General features: G+C 48.2%; 1 protein-coding gene and 1 long non-coding RNA gene across 2 annotated transcripts in view; both read right to left on the bottom strand.

Moving 5' to 3' along the window:
- Positions 1-374: 374 nt before the first annotated feature.
- PEDS1 (plasmanylethanolamine desaturase 1) lies at positions 375-16,365 on the bottom strand. Its single transcript, XM_065645619.1, has 6 exons — positions 16,143-16,365; positions 12,590-12,709; positions 4,940-5,031; positions 3,259-3,403; positions 2,410-2,622; positions 375-1,560 (listed from the first exon to the last, which is right to left on the bottom strand). The coding sequence occupies exons 1-6, from the start codon at positions 16,363-16,365 to the stop codon at positions 1,439-1,441; spliced, it is 915 nt and encodes a 304-aa protein (XP_065501691.1). The 3' UTR covers positions 375-1,438.
- Positions 16,366-20,219: 3,854 nt separating this feature from the next.
- LOC135994870 (uncharacterized) overlaps positions 20,220-21,185 on the bottom strand; it is a 156,318-nt gene continuing 155,352 nt past the window's right edge. Inside the window, exon 6 of the long non-coding RNA XR_010607049.1 lies at positions 20,220-20,916. This is a non-coding gene — a long non-coding RNA (uncharacterized LOC135994870). The remainder of the gene's footprint in view (positions 20,917-21,185) is intronic.

Genomic DNA, 21,185 nt, shown 5'->3' with positions numbered 1-21,185 from the left:
AATTTACAATTAGGGAAGGGAAAGTAGTCTTAGACCTGACCCTCAGCAAGATTTCATTTAGGAGATAATTAAACCAAGTGCCTTTTGGATGCTTTTAGGGATGATCTTAGGGAACTCGCCCCGGCAGCCCAGCAGAATTACTCAGCCTCCAAAGCAGAATTAGTTACACTTCTTGGAAGGTGTGGAAGTCTGGTATAACACAGTCAAGCTCCTACAAAGCTGAAAAACAATTGATCACTTCAATCTAAAGACGACGTAACAGGCTGCTGGATGCTCCAGGTGGCTGGAATAGCACCAAGCACTTCGCAGCGAGTGATCCGGGTTCTTGGACTAAGTGCTGACGCTGTGTGAACGAAGAACAGCAACGAAAGTTAACAAACACGACCAGTATTATCCAACTGCTTTGTTATAAATATATTATATACATTCAAACATCACATTAAAATATTATTCCATTACACCAGAAGAGATTAAGGCTTTATATTATTTACAGAAACAAGCAAGCACCTTAAAAAAAAAAAAAAAAAAAAAGAACAAAACACCAGTCATTGACTTTTCCCTTCTAATATAACAAGTTTGATACCTTGAGCTCTTGAATACAGCTATTTGCAATGTGCCCAATGCTACAACTATTTTAAACATTATTGTCAGGGTACAGAACACTCAACAGAAGACTCATCAGCGAGCACTCCACATGACAAACGCGAGCATGTGTTGTATTGGGTGCCCTCCCTCTCCTCAGAGGCTCATCAAGTTGAAGGCTTATGCAGAAATGGTTTGCTCAATTCCACGTAAAGAGTAGAACAATTTTATTTTAAGGGAAACTGAAGACACTTGAGGATTCCTGGCCCACTGGTGGAATGGGATTCTTGAAGTCTGTTCCACATTACATCAATTTGATTTAACATGATAGCGAAGATAAAACTGCGAGTTTATCAATCACTAAGTGCATTGAACAGTGATGATTTTATAGGCTTCCATTACCCTGACACACTGTTTTCATGCAGTGTATTTGGACTCAAACATGAAGTGACAACCTGTTGTCACCATTCCCCTATAGGTCTTAGGCAACAAGCTATTTTTGAAGCGTTAGATAATGTTGATACAACACATGTTTACTACGCCACCATGTACCAATGGAGTGACTGTCCTGCCCGGGTGCCTTATGAGATACAGTGATGAAGGATTTTCTACGATGTAAGCAGACATGGCTAAACAAAAAGGTGCTCAGTAAGAGTAATCATCTTCATTTCAAGTATTGTTTAAAGAATTAGTTCTTCTCATTACAGTCTGTGTTAGCACTTCTTAGTTTGTGCTTTAGAGTCTGTTATTTCTTTGCAGGTCTTGAATTTGGCTGATGGCTTGATTTTTTTTTTTTTTTTTTTAAAAAAACAACAACATTGGCAACAATTTAAGGATTGCAGAAGGCTGGCAAAAGTTATTTGATTTTCTGAGCCCATTTCATGTCATCTGCCCTGGGCTTCTCCCCAGTAACTCCTTGAATAATGTTCTCCAAACACCTCCAGAATCTTATCTTCTCTAATGGATAGTTCAGCCAACCTAAGTGATTGCAAAGAAAACAAGGATTAGTTTGTCATAGCATCCAAAGTTCAATGTCTTGCAGTGTTTATTTAATATTCTTTAAACTAAACACAAGGTAAATGGTGGACTGCTCTATGCAGAGCTATCAGAAAAGGGACCATCAAGTCGAATGATTTATGTTAGAAGACATGTACATTAGTAGCACCCTAGGTGTAGTATTGAAATATAAGCAACTAAACGAAAACCCCAACCCAACAATTTCAGCTATTTTTCCCTGACTAGCTTCCCCCACCACCAAAGCCAGCTCAGCTTTTCCTGGTGTTTCTCACTAAACAGTACAGCAAGAAAGTAAATACACACAACATGGGTCTGAAATCTCAAATACAATATCAATGCCACAGCTTCTAGAAAAAAAAAATAAAGCAATCATTGAAGAAAAGATAGAGACTTCTGTTTGGGACCTAAACATCACTAAGGCTCAGCAAACTAAACAAAGTTTTTTCTTAAGTAAAGCCTCAAGCTCAGATAGCTCCAACATCAATTTTCATTTTTAAGGTACTTACATGTATTATACTCTCCCCGGGCAAAATTAAAGTTGCATAACTGATTGCTAATGAAGTTTGTGACGGGCAAACCTTGTTGCAATACCACACTGCATTCATTTAGCTAATCAAGAGTCTTCCCTCCATCCATTTTTTTAAGCAACAAACCCAACCATAGTTTTGCCAAGAGCTTGTGCAGCTAAGAGCAGAGTTAACTTCACCGTGTCATTTAGCACGTATTTAACAGGCTGTCACTAAACTACATCTTGCCAGGTGACTTGCACTAGACCGAAGAGCGCCCGCAGCACGAGCCGGGCGGCAGTACCGGTTGTAATGCAGAAGTATGTCTCGTGTGGGGACACGTGATGGATCCTGTGGTGCTTCCGTGGCAGGATAACGTGCCAGTCCTGGAGAAACACCACCCAGCGTGGAAGACCGAAGTACGTGTGAGACCACTTGTGAATCTGGTTCGTCATGGTTATGAAGATGATAAGGGCAAAGACATAACACTCCCAAGGACATGACTCATATAATGCTTCTGTAAAACAAGATTTGTGTCTTTAAATACCGTTTATGAAAAGGTAAATTTCCACTAGGAAAAGGTTGTCTTGCCCCGACAGATCTGCCCGGTGCTGCGGGAACTAACAAAGGCCCCAACGAAGCTGCTTTGGCAGGAGTGTCACAAGAGCCGCTGAGGCACAACCAATTCCAGCACGTCTCAGGCTGGTGAGCGCCAACGTCTGTCAACTCGCCACAAATAGGAAGTTAAACTCAGAGTTTACCATCTATAAAACAAATACTTGAATTCCTGCACTTCCAGTTTGCAAATAAAGTACTTCTATGCACAGATGAAGCATTTTTATGTACATTAGAACAATGAATTTCCTTACGTGCACACAGCTGGTTCCCTCATACAGAAAGAATATTTAATGTAACTCCTAATGCTGCCTTACAAGACCCTTCAGCCACAGGTTCTCTGCGAGGCTGAACAGAAGTTTTGCCTCCTCTTCAAGAAAATAAAAGTTTCCCTCCCTCCTCCCAGGAGCATCATGCTTCCAACAGCTAATATTTGTCATCTCATATTCACTGATTTCTCCCAGCCTCACACAGAAAAGTGTTCATTTCAGTATCCACAAAAATGTTAAATCCACTGAAGTCAGAAATAACAACTTACCTGGGGAAAAAGAAACAAATTTGTATGCCATGTTTGCCAACGGGACTAGTGTCATAAAGCAGTTGTCTCCATTGGTCTCTATAAAATCATGTCTGGTAATTGCTGTGGGGTCAATGTGATGTTCTCTAAAGGGTCTGATGAAAGCCTGAAGAAACAAATTGATAAGCAGGACACCGTGGCTCAGTAATGGTCTTGGAAAGAAAAATACAAAACACCCCACCCCAAACCCCCGTGCATTCAAATCTGATGACTGAGTTTAAGAGACTTCCATAGTACAAAGCATGTAAGCAGGTTCAAACTTCCGTGAGGACACTTCAGATAATTTGATATATATTTGCAGAACATTTCAGTTCCCAGACTCGAATCCAGTTTTTGACTGCTTTTCAGTTTTATGCTTCTTAATTTTCACTTCAGACCTTTAGACCCTAGATCTCAGAACCAAAGCATCAGCACCCTAATTCATGGTCAAAACACGTCTGTGAAAATCACAACCGAATAAGTCATTTTCTAAGCAGCATAACACAAGAAAGCACTAAAAAATGAAAATTCAGCCTAATATTTTGTATGGGCTATAGATGACAGCATTAACAGAATAAATGCAAGCTAAATTACATAGACAAACCAATGCAAGTCAAATAGACTGTACAAAAGTCTCCTCTAGAAGAAGAAATCACATTTGAACACATAATTCCAAGTAGGACCGGGACAGTAAACCAAGCGTACTTAACTGCCTTTAACATATACAACATATACATCATGGACAGCCTATGCAAAGGCGTCCTGATCAGTCTGAGCTCGTTTATTTAGTACATGGTCTCCTGCAGTGCGCTTGTATTTTTTTCTTTGAATTATGGTCCCCAACTACAGGGATTCAAGGACTCCTAAGTCTATTGAAGGTGAACCAAAATAAGCCTAAAACTAAGAGTCTTAATTCTGCTGTTCTAGTTCCTGTATTTCTGGATGATTACAAGTAATATTGCATATAGATTTTTTTTAGTGGTGATCCTTCTAATGTTGCACTATGAGGAATAATTAATGGTAGCTATAAATAAGTCTATTTTAAAAACCAGATTATTGCTTATTATAGAAGTCAGTGCACCTTCCACTAAGTATCTGGCATTTATAGCTGCAGATGTATAATACATCTCAAATCTAAATCTTTGGTCATCACCATTCTAATAGTACATTTACAACAGCGGCCAGTAGGCACAGAGAATTGCAAAGATTTCTTACTGGAGTGTCTTTGTGGTTTACAAAAACAGCTTTCAGAGAGTTTAGCTACAGGAACAACTCTCCACATCTCTGTTTATTGGCCTTTTGGAAGACCTACACAAGTCCAGCCCGTTTTTGTCTGTGCTTGTGGTGTCACGGGTCAGTCCCACAGTTGCTTGGGAAGGTCTGTGAACACCGGTATTGCAAAACTGTGTGCAAGACTTCAATAACCTGATAAAATGGAACAGTGTCACCTTGCACATGTCACCTAGGCCAAGCGCAAACATGGCACTTGACCAACAATATATTGTACCGTTTAGCGAAGGGGTCTGGGGGTGGGGGAGCTGGTTACATTGGCAAGACTGCAAGATACAGCTTATGTACACCGTCCAACACGCCTGGGAATACTGGAAGTGTTTCACAAGAGTATTTCATAATTTTTTCATGCTTAAGGATAAGAATCTCAAACCTTTCCAACTATGGGTAGCTCCACAGATCCCCAGGTATCTGCTCCCCAGTGGAATAATCCTGACAGAAAGTCAGCCGTGATGACTCCTGCAACTTGAGTGAGGAGAGAGACAGTTAGATATACACAACCATTTTTACTGACATATTCACATTTTGTATTTGGTTTACAAATTTACAGTATATCTACAACAAATGTGCATCTTCCCCCATAAGTCACACAACTTTTATTTACCCTGGTTGAGATCTGGACTTTGCCCGATTTTCCTACTCCAATTAGGATGCTCAAGTCAGCTGCCTTGAGAGTCCAGTTTAATTAAGTCCTCATAACATTAGCAGGACTGCTAAAGAACACGTAATTTTTAGAACATGACAGAGGACTAGGTGTCCCATCACTACTGATCAAGCGCTCTTCATTTTCAGGGCACGGCGGTTACCTACAGTGCCTTTCATTTTCAAAAAAGGAGAAAAAAATAAATCAGGATCAGTGTGGCACTTACTACGCCAAAATGCTTTCTTTTCATGTTACAAATCAATCTCCACTGCTGAATCTATTATCTCGTTGACCCAAACTCTTAAATACAGCAGGAAACACTTCATGGTTTATGTATTAGCTATTGTACTGAAGGCAGCTTATTTTTTACAAGCAATAAATTCCATACACTTGTTTTTGCTTCAGACCACATATGCAAGCTACCGTGAGCCAGGGTGTAGCACAATAGCTCTTAGATCCGCATCTCGCAGCCGGAAGAGCAAACAGCCTTGACTCAGGGGGAAGATATCCAAACAACACTTACTTTGCAGCAACTAAAATACCATTCTTGCTGAGGTAATCGCCCTACTAACGCGCATCGCCTCTGGCACGCTGCTTTACGAGAGCTTGAAATAACGGCAGGAAGAACAACAAAAATAGAGGCAAAATACTGACAGTTCAATAGATATTTTGCATGTTCCTTTGATGTCAGCTGGTAGAAAGCTAAGAGGAAAGAATGAAAGGTGCCCGAAGCAGTGCATTATACTAAGGCAATCTGAAAAAGCCCTGACTACTAGAAATCATATTTTGGCTGTATTGCAGAAGGGTTTGCTCACTCCTCAGCAGTTGTGTATGACAAGATGTAATAAAAGAGCAAGAACTGTACCAAAGCTTATGCATGGCTAGCAGCGTAATTTGTTTGCATCCCATCTCCAGCCTCAGAAGGCACATCAGACAGCAAGAAATTTAACTCAGTATTCTCATACACAGGAACACAGGACAAGTTGTACTTCACCAAAATTTTAGAGAGCTACATGTAAGCCTGGCTTTGCATAGATACAATTCTCAAATTGTAACCCAGAGGCCTCACAGTAAGTTTCATATTTACTGCAAAAATTCAGTTAGAGTCTCTGAAGAGGAAAAACCAGCATGTTATTAAATAACTCGATGCTATTGTGTAACGTCATTGAGAAGTGCAGTCATTTTTAATCAGTGACTGTACAAACTAATTGAATGTTACAACACTAAGGAGCTGGAGGGGTGTTCTCACAACAGAGAACTTCTTTGTTTTCTAAAAATCAATATGCTAAGAAGTAACAGTTGTTTGTAACTTATACACTTACAAGAATAAAATGCCTCAGTCACCTGCATTCCACATTTAGTGGCTTTCACTAGAGAGATGCTTATTTCACAGAGAAGGCAGGGGTTTGATGCTATGGCAAGTTATGAGACTAAGGAAATAATCCCTGAGCATTTGAACAAGTAAAAATCAGAGCAGCTTAAAAGCAAAAAAGAGAAGAGTTGTTAATTTTGGCTGAGAAACATTTAGTCAGAGCTGGACTTAACAGTGCAAGTAAACAGAGAACACAGCTGAACTATGAAATAAAAGAAGGGCTTGGATATCATATTTGTTACGATGATATATAGTAGTTATATTACATTATAACTGGGTTTTCAAATAAGCCACGTCTATGATACATGTACTGCAGAGACGGGAAGTCTCTCCGAAGTCACACCAGCTTACTGCTGGTACAGCAGACACTTCTGCTTCCCCCGAACGCTCAGGTGCCGGCTGCGGGAACCCGACGACCGCGGGCACACCTGCCCGGCCGAACTGCGGCCGCCCCGCAGCCGCCGGGGGCAGGAGCCGGGAGAGGATCCCCATGATCAGGGAACCCGGTTCTCCCCCGGAGCCAAACAGCAGCAGACCCTAAAGCAAATATTCATCTACCGCAGCACGACTTGGCTAAGAATCGTTACCTGGTGAGCTTAATGACAGGAACCACCAAATTTTATTTCCGTGTCTTTAACCCTAGTCCATTAGCACAAAGCAAGCTATTCCTGTTTCTCCAGCGGATGGGGCGCTCGTGAAGCACCTGTCGCGTTTAAATGATGAAATTCAACAACTTTACCTTGGCCTCAGGTGGTTAAACAAAAAGTACCATTATGTGTGCTTCTTTTCCCCAAAAATGCATTACTATAAAAAGCAATTAAGCCATCCCAGACTAAAATAATTAAAAGAACAGAGAACAACGGGTACTAAATGAAAACCAAGAGCAAGTTTTCCCTCACTAAAAAAGTCCAATATTTGCATTAGTGTGCCCGATCAAACTGATTCTCCAGTTTCAGCCCTTTGCAATGCTCCCAGGATGCAGCGGGGTGCGCGCGGCGCTGGGAGCTCCGGGCAGCGCTGTGTGTGCAGGTTGGCACCAAGGAGACCCCGGCAAACGCTCGGGCGCTGGTGCGGGACACAAACAGCCGCAACGCTGGCTGTTCAAAGCCCCCGCTCTCTCACCAGAGCCCATCACTGTCACCACTCGCCACGACCAGCCCCACCAGGGCAACACTGCAGCGTGCGCTGGTGTTTTGAAGTGCAAGAGGCGATATTCTGGGTCAGACCGGGCCAGTGAGACCTATAGTTCTTAAATCCTTGAGCCAAAGTCCCCTGCAACTTTCAGCGAGCCCCCGCGAACTCAGCGAGCACACAGAGCTGGCTTTGCCCCGTCGCCAAGAGCGACAGCGCGTGCTGCGTGCGGAGCAGCGTGCGGAGCAGCGTGCGGAGCAGCGTGCGGAGCAGCGTGCAGCACGGAGGGGCTGCGCCCCGGCTGCCCCGCCACGGCGGCGGCCTCGCGCGGGGACGAGGCTCGTCCCTCCCCAGCACGCCCCAGAGGTTCCTCCCCTAACCCACGGTGCGTGAAGACCAGAGAACCGGCGCCAGCGCCGCCCGCGCCAAACCAGCAGCCGCCCTCCACGAGGCTCCAGCAGCCGCTGGGCAGGCGGGCCCGGAGCCCCCACGCGAACACCCACCGCGACCACCTAACGGATCAACGGAAGATACAATACAACCTGTGTTAGTGCAGTGCAGTTTTCCTTGTGCAACACACAGCACAACGAAGTTTTGCCTATTTAACCACAGCCCATGTAGTATCCATCTCTAAGAGACAATAGTTTATGATGGAAAACACAAAGTTACCAGCAGCTGCGAACTGACTGATGGTTATTTCAGGTGGGGTGAGAAAGCAGGTGGCAAAGATTTGGCTTATTTGGACCAACACTGAAGCAAATAATAATCTTCATTTGTTAACCGAGGTTTCCCTGGTGTAATTTCAAGGACCTTTTACACCAACATTTCAAGCGGAAACCCATTTTAATGTACAAAGTCAATGCAAAGTGACCATGTTAGAGTTCCACCTCTCGCTGCCGGGCAGCGGGACTTTGAAGCGGCTGGTCCACTCGCACATCAGCCCATGCCGTGCGGGGTTCGTGGTCTCTGGAGCTTTCACTCCGCTGTGCGCCTGAGCTCCGGCGGGTACCACGCGCTCCCCGCTGCCGGGCAGCGCGGCTCACCAGGCGCAGCTCCGCACAGCTGCGCCAGCTTCAAACCAAAGCTCTGGGGCCTCCGTCGGAACAAGTTTCTATTTCGGAAGTAAACCAAGCGGTTTCCTCCCGCATGCTCTCTCTGGCTAACCCACAACATCTGCAGTAGTGAATCACGGGCCTCCAACGCGTGTAAAAAAATTAGCTCCCCATCTCCCAAGTCAGCAATGACTAGTTGTATCCTGTGTTGTGTCACAAGATGTTTCTCAAGATATCTGCCCTATGTGTGGCAGTTCTTACGCATATTAATAGGTCACAACACAAACTTTAATTTTTTTTTAAGACTGCAATAAACAGCATCTAATAAGAACAAATATGGCTGCAGAAACAAGTCAACAACTTGGAAAAAAGGCTTTAAAACCCCATGGAAAGACATAAGGAGGGAGGGAAAAATGAGAATCCGTGGTGTAACTTGCTGAAATTTTATCTAGACGCACTATTAATACACCATCTATATATATATATACACCACTCATGTATATGGAATAATATGCTGGACACCACGAACTGCCCTGAAGGCGTACGAGCTCTCAGGCCTGATCCCGCAGGTCTTGGCGAGGCTTTTCTGCGCGGCACACAGCAGCACCCGCGCCAGCCTGGCCCGAGCTGCGCGGCCGACCACAGGACAGCCCCGGCCGAGATTCTGCCGGCGTGCCACAGCTCGGCGGCAGCTGAAAACATGGGGGTATCAAAGCCCCATCACGCCCGGCTCTCCGCAGCAAGCCTACCGCTGAGCTAACCGTATGCACGCAGATGAAATAAATTCAAACCTACGTCGTTGTCAGCTTGCATGAAAAGGAGAATTTTCATAGCTCCTCAGCAGCTGGATGTTCAGCATAGGGCATGGCTGGAATTCACACACACACAAAAAAAATCCACCTCTTGCCTACTTTTATTATTTTTTTTTTTTTAATTGACAGCAAGAAGGGGAAGGGAAGCGTCTCATGCCTTTGCTAAACAAGCCCGCAAGGCAGGAGGCTCCGACGGGTTCCTCTTCCTCCCCAGCAAGAGCTTCAGCCAGTAGGAACAGCCCAGTTCAAGCTGTTCTAAACCAGCGCCATAAAGCGACTGAGCGCGGCCGGGTGTCGCGCCACGCGGCTGCGCCTCTCCAAAGGCGGCTCGCATCGCGCGGCAGCTCACGGCTTTCCGACCGCCAGCAACGGCAGGATCCCGTCTTTTTCGCCCCAAGAATTTCTAGATTAAGATATTTACAGTATAACCCATGTTACAATTATGTGCGCCTCTAAAGGCAGGAAAAAAATAAGATAAAACACAGCCTTTAATTATAGATACAGGGTTTAGGTGAGGTGAAATGATGCAGAAGATCCAAACTATTCCCTATTTCTTAAAAGAAAATCCATATTTACATAAAAGTACACTGAGGGTCCCAACAACGTACCTTAATGAACAGGCCTGTGCAGCAGATCAGATCCAGCCCATCGGATCATTGATCACGTTCAGATTTCCAAAGACCTGATGTCAACTTGATCTAGAGCTGTATCTTTATTAGCAGAATGCTCATTTTGTGATCTCAACTCAAAGGTCAATATTCTAACCTACGCCCCAGGAAAGCTCGGAGCGGGCACACGTCTGACGATGCCTGTGACTCACTGCTCCCTGTCTCACCCGTTGTGTTGCATGTGTATTTATGAATCGGGACATTTATGGAGATCAGTTTCACAAAACTTAATAAAACCTAATCACTGGGAATTACAGACATCATCCACACTGTAGCTGGAGAAATAACGTATTGAAGAAGATAGTAAAACAAGATAATGTGCAGCACTTATTTTATTGCACTTATCTTTGTACACATTATCAGTTATTTCCACACTACTTTATTTACACAGAATCTAGATTCTGCTACTTTAATCATTCACTACTGCTTAAATAATATTATCAGTGAATTGGTTGCTTTATCAGCTAAACTGGCAACCAGGATATTGGAAAACTCAAGCTTTTATCAATATTAACATTGAGATGAAAGCCAGTTGCAAACAGATTGCAGTACAGGTTAACCATCATTACTGATTCTCTTGTCTACATCTGTCTTTATCATTATGGAGCAGTTCTCATGCCACGTTCTTCTCCATTCCTCCCAACACCTCCACCTCACAGCTGAGAGCAAGATTAAATTAGGCCAAACAAGCTGGTGTGATTCACAGTGGGAGGTCACGGCTCCCCCTCGGCCCCAACATGAAGCCAATAACCTTTAAACAGACACCAGAAATTACCACTTTTCAGCTTGGGCTGAAATTCATAGCACCTATCATATATCACTTTTTTTTTGCCTGGTTGGTTTTGTGGGGTTTTGTTTGTTTAAAAATCATAAGCGATACGCAACAGTGATCACAAACAAGTATCATTGTGTCCTAAAACATACACCACCTCACACAATTTATAGACAATTTTTATTATGAAGCACAGAAGCCAAAGAGCCGTAGCGAGCTTGTATGGTATCCTAATGGATGACACCACATGTTCTTTCAGCTAACAAGGCAATTCATATGAAAATATGTGAACTTTCATACACACCAACACAAGAAGTTAACATTGCATTCAATACACACCGCAAGCAGATCACCAGTGATCACCGGTGAAATGCTTAGTTACTATCGCCTTCCCTCCCTCATCCCGTACGAGAAGTTTACCAGAAAATGATGAAAGGCATGCATTGCAGAGCTGACTCTTCCCACTTCTAAATTTAATCCTCTTTGCCACGTCCCCTCCCACCCACAGAGACCCCCCAGCACCAGCACCGTGTGCTGCCCAGCTAAAGCCGACGGTGGGGCAGCCCCAGCCCCTGCCCCCTGCCCTCCCGCCGGCCTCTTCTCCAGAAAGTTTCTGTCTGCAGCGGCAGTTCAGTCCTATTCTGATAACACAAACCTCACATAAACACTGATACTTACTGCTCGGAGTGCTAAGCAACATTCGAGTTGTACACAGGTTTAGGCTTTCAATGATGTAACAAATGTTGTGGAGCCCCTTTTCACACCCAGCTTATTCTGAGACAAGTTTTTCCTTTAGGTACTTCCAAGCCATTTCCAATTCTATCAGTAAAGCCGTATAGCACCAAACTAGAATCCTTTCCTAGTTCTTCCTGTCCTTCACTGAAAAGGTGAAGTCGCCAACTCCCGCTGCACCCACACCAGCGAACGGTGCTGCCGAGGTCCAGCCAGCGCAAACACCTCCAGCAGCTGAGGCAAAGAGCTCAGACCGAGCTGCTTGTGCCTCCAGTGAAACAAAGTCAGAAGAGACCAACGGTTACATTCATAACCACGAGAAAGCAGCGACCCTTCTTACACTGCTGGAAAAATATCATCATTCAGGAGAAAGGCCAAACTTCACATCCTGACATGAAAACATAATACTGTGGAATACTCAGTTTCAGTTATCGGTCCTGAGTTTGATGTCTGGAACACCTTTTATAAGATTTGGGGGGGGGGGCTTTTGCTTTCTGAAAAGTTCTTGTAAATATTTTTGTTGATCAATGTGTTTTGTTTCCATCTCTGACAGTCTGGACAGCTATTTTCCCTCTCAATAATCCTCACTCTTGCAATGCCTATGTAAGAACACCAAACTTAAACAGCTATGTTAAGAACCTCACCTCTGAGATACTGAGAAGCCACTGAAAGACAGGAAGCAGTAACGATTTTTGAGATGGGCTCGGTTCTGGAGGCACAACTGACCAAACACTCCTCTCCCTTTCTAACAGTGAGCCAAGCCTAAAAGATCGCACATTTGTTTCCAGCATTACAACAGACAGTCTTGCCTTGTTCACGGCAGTGAACAGTTCCTACTTACATATCCCAACAATAACAGAGGGTGTGTGTTCCAGTCGCAAGTAGAAGAGAAGATTGTAAAAATTGAAACAGATCAGAGAGAAGCATAAGATGACAGAGATCCATTCTTGTAGTCTCTTTCCTGGTGGAAAAAAAAAAAGGAAAAAAGCATGTTTTACTTTTAATCCGAGAGGACATTTTGAAGTCTGAAATAATACAGACAGACTATTCTACTGCCTGGATGACTTGCTCCATTTGCCTGACAGGGAACTGAAACAGAAACTTATTTATCCATGGGAGATGTGCATATTTTGCTAAATGACATTCCTCTTCCCTGAGCCACTAACAACCCCTTACCTCTGCCCTTGCCCAAATAACAGGGACAAATCAGACATCATCTCACATTGGCCTACTTTCCTTTTCCCTGCGGTTGCTGACATAACGTTCTTCCACATCACATCTTTTTTCAAATTTGCATTTCATTCAGTGTTCGGTGTTGCTGGTATGGCTGAATCTGGGAACAAATTCCTGGCCTCAGATGCCCTGTAGTTAAATCACCTTATGATCTGTAATATTTTAAATCTCAGAGCTTGTAAATAAAGCTGTTGTACTAACAGGAAAAAGCATCATTCTGTATTCTGGTGGCTCTGGAATTGCTTTCCTAACATTGCAAGTACACTTTTTGTATGCTACGACCTGTCAGTCATTCTGAGATGACAAGAGACAGAATAAGGAAAGAGAAAGGACTGGCGCAAATTCTGTCTCGTACCTTGCCGTACTACTTCATACCTCTAAAAAAAAAAAATAATCTCGTTTATTGCCTATTAACAAAAAAAAAAAACCCAAACCACCAGACACATGAGAGTACATTAACAGTTTGAATATTCAGATTGACAGGCAGAAGCTTTCTGCTGCTAATCACTGCTGGATCCTCACCAGGCGCTGATGTTGAGAGCAAGGGAACACTCGACACAAGACCCGCATGGATTAAGGCATCAGAAACAGACCTTAAATGCCTAAATCCCGGAAGGAGACCTGGCCTGCCGCCGTGGCGCAGGAGGACGCTGCCTGTGGGCAGCTCCCTGTGCGCTCAGGAGCAGAAATCAGCGTCCACCCACTCCAGGGGCCTCCCGGGGCAGGTCACCCCACAGCCCATTCCCCACTCCCTCCCGTAGCCCTCCGTGCTTCCCACCAGTCGAGTCTGGGGCAAAGCAACGTGTGGGGGACAATCGGTAACGAGCACACGTGAGCTGCACGTCCTGTCTCGGAGCAGAGGCAAACTCGCACATCTGGCCGTGCTGAGGAGATGAGCTTCTCTCCTACCGCTCCTCTGTGCTGACCCACCGTCTGGTCAAACTGCTCCTCCTAGACGCTAAATCAAGTCCTTCTTCTCAACTATACCATGGAACGACAAGGAAACTAGGAACGAAGTAGTATCAGTATTATCTTCAATGTGCCTACAGAGCAATATTTTAAAGAAGTGTGAACAAAGACTTTTACCATTCAGAGTTCTGTTCTAGAAAGGCCATGAGCACATAAATTAACATCCTCTGCAGTAGCAGAGAAGAGAATCGTAAAATTAAATTAAGACACAAGAACAAGCATATTTCAAGACAGCATCAGGTCACAATGTGGGAGATTCTATAAAGAGATCCCCGGAGTAATGAGAGTTAATTAACGCTCACTTGCCACACAAGAAAACCACACCCTGATTAGAGGAGCTGAGCGGGTAGATCCTCACGGAACAATTAGCCGGCTGCAGGGAAACACCAGGCTCCTTGCTAGCAAGTCCCGTGAGCTCAGTTTGTGCAAACACCGCTGTTCTCTGAACACGGGGATCCCGCCACGACTGTCCGGAGGCATCCGAGACCAGAAACACAGCCCCGGCTCTGGACAGACTGGGAAAGAGAATCAGTCCGAGGAGGAGAGTCAACACCAATAACTTGTCTTCAAAGAGCACTCGAATTTAAATGTATGTGCCACAGGAAGGAATAAGTTGAGAAAGCCACAAAATACACACTTAAAGCAGCCATGGAAATACTCCAGAGCCGTATTCACTCTGCGCAACTATACATAATCCCCATTCTTAACAGTAGCTCGGCATCATGTGCTTCCACCATAACACATCTCTGACATTATTTATGTAACACCAGAAAAAAAAATACACATGTAATATATTACCACAGCTCACTGCTGATAGATACCACTATACATATATTACTTCAGACTTCCCAGGAACTCCAGCTAAAGGTAAGGGTAGTAAGTTGTTTGGGGAGGAAAACCTTTTCCTTATGATCACAGTGTGCAGGTCAAGTCAGTGACTGCTTTTCTGTAAAGCGGAGGAATCGGTCACTGCCTGGATCAGAACTGTGCAGCTGGACCAGCTGGAAGGCGCCACACACCACTTTCTTTCAAGGCAAGGCAGAGATGACCAGTACAAGCTGAAAAGGGCAGACGTGCCCGGAACAGTCTAGAAAACTGACAAAGTAATGAACACATTTGTTTTCTTAACATTATTAGGCTCTGTGCAAGTAAAACCACCTGCCTTTCCAGTAATTGCCTTGAGTGCGCAAACTAAGCTGGTCCTGCTGGGACCTGCGAGATGCTGGAAGCATGTCTTCCCTCTCCTAATGCTTCACCTCTGAATGAATTCGCAGGGAATGGCAAGAATACCTAGAATTGCTGACACCTTGAGCTAGAAACAAATGACATATATTATTATAAGGAGTTTGCAGTTATTTCCATAGCATAATTGAATAGCTGCAGTCACTTTTTTGAGCTCTTACAAATAATAGGCTTCAGGAACACAAGGCCGAAACAAAAATTCAAACACTCCTTTGCCTCTTTTTGAGGTGCCGGGACTGGGTATCTCAAAGTAGTTCACTGAATAAATATTCTGAAGTCAAAGCTTCTGTTGTTATTTTGCTTGCCAACCAACTTCGTATATCTGCTTTTGTATGGAAAGGTTAACTTCGTTTGTTTCTTTTTAGAGGGAAGAGTGCTCTGGGCAGGTTCTAGTGTGACAACCTCCACCCCAGCAACCAGACACCAACTCCAGCCTCTTACTGGCACTTTTTCACGAGCTGACCATCTAACCCCTCCAGGACAGAGCCTGCTTAACCTCTCAAAAGTTTGCTTTCGAAGTGGTGTGTTAAGTACTTCCATAAAGCCTCGGTTTATAACCGAGACTTGTCAAACACAAAGGGCGCAGGAGCCCAGCGACGGACGCTCAGAAAAGCGTCTCCCCCAGCGCGCACAGCCAGGAGAGGCCAGCGGTTTGATACAACGCCTCCCAGGCACCGGGAGCCAGCGAAAGGGCCCTCGACGGTACCAGAAACGCGGCGCGGGGCGCGGCCCGCTCCCCAGCCCTGCCCCGGCAGCCGCGCTCGCCGGCGCTGCCCAGCGCAGGGCGGCCGCGGACGGGCGCGGGGCCGCCAGCGAGCGGCAGCCCCGGCACAGCCCCGCCGGGCCCGCAGCCGCACGGGAGGGGCCGCGGAACGGGAAAGCGGAGCCGGGCCCCGCGGGGAGCGCGCCCAGCCCCGGGGGGAACCCCGCCGGGGGACCCCCGCCCTCACCTGGCGAGTAGAGCTCGGCCAGCTCGCGGGCCCCGGCGTGCTGCGCGCCCCAGCGCCGGCCGCCGCCCTCGGGCTCGTCCGCGGCCTCCGCCCGCGGCGGGACGCTCCCGGCGGCACCGCTCGCCATCGCCCGGCCCCGCGGCGGCTGCCCCTCCTCGAGGCCGGCGGGCGGCGGCGGGCGGCGCCCACACCCCGCCGAGGCGGCTGCGGCCCGCGGCAGCATCGGGAAATGGGGCCGCGCCGCGGCGCTGCGGTGCGGGCCGGGCGGGCGCGGCTGGCCACGCCCCCGCGCCGCCTCCCCGCCAATCGCCGGCGCCGCCGCGCTGCCGCCGGACCAATGGGCAGCGCCACCCGAGGCGGCGGAGCCAATGGCGCGGCGGCAGCGTCGGTGGCGCATCTGGCGGCGGCCCCGCCCCGCGGGCCGCAGCCGGCGGCGCGACCGGAGGCGCCGGGGCGGGGCGGCGGGCGGGCGGTCCCAGCGGGGCCCTCCGGGGCCGGCGGCTCCGGCCGCTGCCTCGCGCGCCCCCTGGCGGCGCGGAGCCCGCCCCGCCGGACGGCACCGGGGCTGCGGCCGCTGCCGGCGGTCATTGGGCGTGCGGCGGTAATTGGGCTTACTGTGACCCGCCAAGGCCATCATCGTGCCGATGGAATCACTTGCCGTCCCTTAGTTTGGTAATCCAGCCGTGTGCCTTAACGGACGTGGTCAAAACCACTCACCGAGGTGCTCAGTGCTCCTCAGTAAATACATCTTATCATGGAAAAAAACAACAGAGAGAAAAAAGCCCCTAGAAATGTAACAGTTCTGCATCGTGTCTATAAAGAATTATTTTTGCAGAGGGCGAAGCACTGAACCAGATGTCTGTTTCATCCAAAGGTTACGTGTTTGAAAGCGATGCATGATGTGGAATAAAACGCTCCTCTACCCTCGACAGCAAGGCTGAAATGACAGCAAAGCCAACCCCAGGCCGCTGTCAGCCGGGCCCGCCGGCTGCACCCCCCGATGGCTGCAGACCCGCACATCGCACCCACCGCAGGGGTAAACGCTGATCCTCCGCCTGCACGACGCGACACGGGGGCTGTCGTCCCTCCAGGAGCTGGAAGAGAAACGCCAGCTGCATCAAACCATCCCGGAGCTACAAAAAATCGACCAAGCCGATGGTCAAGGATTGCTCAAGGATCGTCGCCTCGTGGTGCAGCAGGCTGAAAGGCTGCAGTGTGCCTCCCAGAGCCTGCCCTGCTGTTCAGAGAGCCACAAGTCAAATAATAATTAGCTAGAATCGTGCGCTCAAATTAGTGGTTCTTAATGAAAATATGGCTTAGGAACTCGATGAGTCCTAGATTCATGAAGAGTTATACACACCTCTCTCAAAAGCTCTGGTGACTATAAATGACAATATTTCCTGCTGATGGGTATTTATCTGAGGGGGTGTTTCTGTGTTTTCTGTGAGGTGGTTAACAAGCCAACCAAAAGGCCTTCGCTCGCGGTGCTTCAGTTGGTCGGCCTGGGCTGTGTTAGGCTGAGTGATGGGAAGGTTCTGGCATCGAGGGATGCCGATGTTTTCATCGGACACTTGTGAGGTTAGGCTGCTGCCACGCTAAGGTTTCTGCTAAGATCCTCTTAGAGTCACAGTGACCTTGATAATGTTAGTGTGGATTTGGTGTAAACATGAGTCAATTAATGTCAGTTCAATAGGACGTGGCACCTTTAAATGTGTTTTGAGATATGCGGCCATATGTCCCCATGATGGGTGTGTACATTAGAGGAAAGATATAAACAGTTCTACTGTACAGTTCTTGGGAGTGTTCCCCAAAATACCTTCAACATCTGTTAGTTATCTTGTTTTGTCAAGGCAGAAGGGCTGTCAGTACGAAAAAAGCTGCAAATTGCTAGCAAGGTTTGGATTTGGATGGGTTATCAAATTCTCTCGAAAAATTGTTATTAGTTTTGCCTTAGTATTGGCTGGAATAAAGCTGCATCTTTCTGTAGTGACGTCAGTGTAGCTGCCTAAAGACAAACCTTGCAAAAGGAAAAATGTGCTTTGAAGCCTCTTCTGATCTCACCTCAGTGTGACAGGACTGAAGACCATCGAGGAGAGGATTTGGTCCTTTCCTGGAGACAAACCAACGCTTGGGCCTCATCTGAAGAAAAGTTCCTTTTCCCCTCTATCATGATCTGGGGGAGGAGGGGGAAACTCTAAGTTAGTTCATAGGCTCAAGTGAAACTCCATGAGCTGGTACAGCCATAGGACCACCGCATCCCTGAGGATTCAGCGTTGCAGGAGTGCGGTACCTTATAGAAACACCACCTTAAACGTGACCTATCAGGCGACCTAGTGGTGACCTGGATCAGCATAGCCAGGACAAGGCTGCTGAGACTCTGAACAGAAGCTTGTATTAAGAGACTAGTTCTGTAGGAAATTCTGAATGCTATTTGGGGAAGATAAGGACCATTTGGAACACGATAGTGCCCATTACCATAAGGCGGCCTTTGAAAGATGTAAATCCCTGGCCAGGGTATTTGGAGGCAGCACACAGCCAGCCCCTGCTGTGTTTGCGTTCAGCTCCCTGCTCTGCTGTGAAAGGTCCCTGCTGTCCTTAGGTAACGCCGGGCATGAGCAGCCGGCCAGGCCCTGCCGGTACCGGGGACACAGAGGAACGGGGGGTCCCTACCGGCCAGCGGCGCACATCGGTGTCCCCGGCGCGGAGGAGCCTGAGGACGCGCAGAAGCCACCAGCCCCGCGGTACGGTGGGCAGCTCCCCTCTCCTCCAGAACACAACCTGGACAAGCACGGCACGACCCGCCGCCGGGGCTGCCCGTTCCCGCCCCGGCCCGTTCCCGCACAGCCCCGTTCCCGCCCCGGCCCGTTCCCGCCACCGCCCCGTTCCCGCCCCGGCCCGTTCCCGCCACCGCCCCGTTCCCGCCACGCCCCATTCCCGCCACCGCCCCGTTCCCGCCCCGGCCCGTTCCCGCCACCGCCCCGGCCCCTTCGCGCGCCGCTAGGTGGCGCTCCAGGCCCGGTGGCGGCGGCGCGGGCGGGGCGGGAGATGCTGACGAGCCCGCCGCGTGTGACACCTCCAGCCTGCGACACCCCCAGACTGTGACACCCCCAGACTGTGACACCCCCAGCCTGCGACACCCCCAGCCTGTGACACCCCCAGCCCTGTGACACCGCCGTGCCCCTCACGGCCCCGCCCGAGCCACCCGGGGACGGGGCAGAGGCGCCCGCGGGAAAACCTTCCAGGCGTCCCACTGCAGAGCCCGTTTGCCCATGAGTTAGGGCGGATGTCGCCCAAACAACAAGGGTTTGCACATTCATAAAAGTCACCATCTGGCCTTTACCGGCCTCCTGCCAGCAGCGGCTGCAGCCTCAGCGGTGTGTTCGGGAGGAGAAGGGGCAGACACAGGATAGAAAATGCTGCCAGTGGTTTCAGCTGGCTCAGCCCCGGCTGCTGCTTCACCTGCAAACTCACCCCAGCCGCACCACCGCACCTCTGGTTTTCTATACGCTTCCCCTTGCTCCTCGGTACCTGCGAGCTGCCCACCAAGGCTGGCCCGTCAGCGCAGAGCAGCGCTCCGGCTCACGGCTCTCGCCTGCTCCCCTTGCTTGGGCAATTCTGGTCTGATCCTGAGCCACGAGGCACCGAGGGAGCAGAAACTGGCTGCAGCTCCCTCGCTGGACTCTCTCTGGCATGGGAAAGTGTCAGTGGGTGGAAGAGCTGGAATGGCCACTCCTACGGCTCCCGTCCAAAGCCAGAAATGCAAAGATAGGGAACGGACGGGGACCAAGAGGCAAGGTATGCGGGGGACGCTGCGCTGTGGCTCCCCCCACCTGGTACCCGGTCCACCGAGGCGGGCTGCCAGGCGACACGGACCAGCCAGGGGCCGTTCCGATGTGCCAGCACTCACAACCAACAAGCCCTAACTGCTCCCCTGGCAGCCCCGCTTTCCCCACGGTGCTTGACACAAGATGAGAGCAGATGGAAGAAAAAGTATTTGCACAGTCTAGGGCACAGGCCTTTAATGCTTTTAATGAAAAAAATCTTTAAATCTTTCACTTAAGACCACTCTCCTGTCACTCTAAGACTTCCCTTGATCTCTGTTGCCCCTGGCAATGCACACCATGCAGTTCCAGCTACCTGGCCTGCAGCCTCAGCACCTTTCAATAGTTCTCGTCTTTTAGAAACTTCCTAAATGAATTACCAAGTTCTGTTACTGGGAACTTCTGACACTTGGCAGGGTATCCTGGAAGGATAGGATTCCCATTCCCCTGATGGATCTTTTGAAAGCCTGGATACGCTAGAAAAAAACATTAATACGTGATGTGCAACAAATTACTCCAAGTAGGAGTCTACAATTACCTAGGAAATGTCAGGCAACTATGGAGAACTTCTGGAAAGTTAGTGGACGGCAACTTTTCTGCCCTTTTTTTTTGGGATACAAGGGAATAGGCTACTCACAAAATACACAGTCACCTCTTTCTGTCCCTGCTCAGAAAGACAGCCCACATCTTGCCAGCCAAACGCCTTCAGCACGGACTTTCTCTGCAACACAGGGCTGGGGACTGTAGCTTCTGCTTTGTCACTGTTCCCTTCCACGGGTGCTTGTGTGCATGACTCTCCCTCCTTTTCTTTCTTTTGCACGGCCGCAGCGTGGGTGCTCTGACCTCCAATTTGCTCTGGAAAATTTTCGGTCTGGAGGGGGAAGGTATTTCGCTCATGTTGTCCCACCGGCTGGAGGCAGCAGTGCCGATCTCCAGGTGTCGTCTCTGCAGCACTGGGTAGGGCAAAGAGCAACATGTAGATAAAGTGGGATTGAGCAACCCAGCACTGCAAAGGCCAAGCATGCTAGGTCAGAGGTGAGCAGAAAATCAGCAGAAGACCAACAAATACCCGAGCATCACCGTGTCACATGGAAAACAAGGGGTGAGGGAGCACTTAGGCAGGGGGGAGGACTCTGGTCTGTAACAAAAGAACCAAAGGAGGCCAGGAGACACGGCCTGCAACCGCCTGGGGAGCTGCCTGCCACTGGAGACGGCAAGGCAG

This window comes from Caloenas nicobarica, chromosome 15 (assembly GCF_036013445.1).
Source record: "Caloenas nicobarica isolate bCalNic1 chromosome 15, bCalNic1.hap1, whole genome shotgun sequence".
NCBI lineage: Eukaryota > Metazoa > Chordata > Aves > Columbiformes > Columbidae > Caloenas > Caloenas nicobarica.
Note: the sequence above shows the minus strand (reverse complement) of the source record. Positions and strands in the feature narration are given on the sequence as shown.

What these genes read in the sequence shown, in the direction of transcription:
- PEDS1 (XM_065645619.1), bottom strand. Translation starts at nt 16,365, where the DNA reads ATGCTGCCGCGGGCCGCAGCCGCCTCGGCGGGGTGTGGGCGCCGCCCG. An exon ending in GGCCGAGCTCTACTCGCCAG is followed by an intron (nt 12,710 to 16,142) that starts GTGAGGGCGGGG and finishes TTTTTCCACCAG; the next exon opens with GAAAGAGACTACAAGAATGG. An exon ending in CTCTGTTATTGTTGGGATAT is followed by an intron (nt 5,032 to 12,589) that starts GTAAGTAGGAAC and finishes TCCTCACTCAAG; the next exon opens with TTGCAGGAGTCATCACGGCT.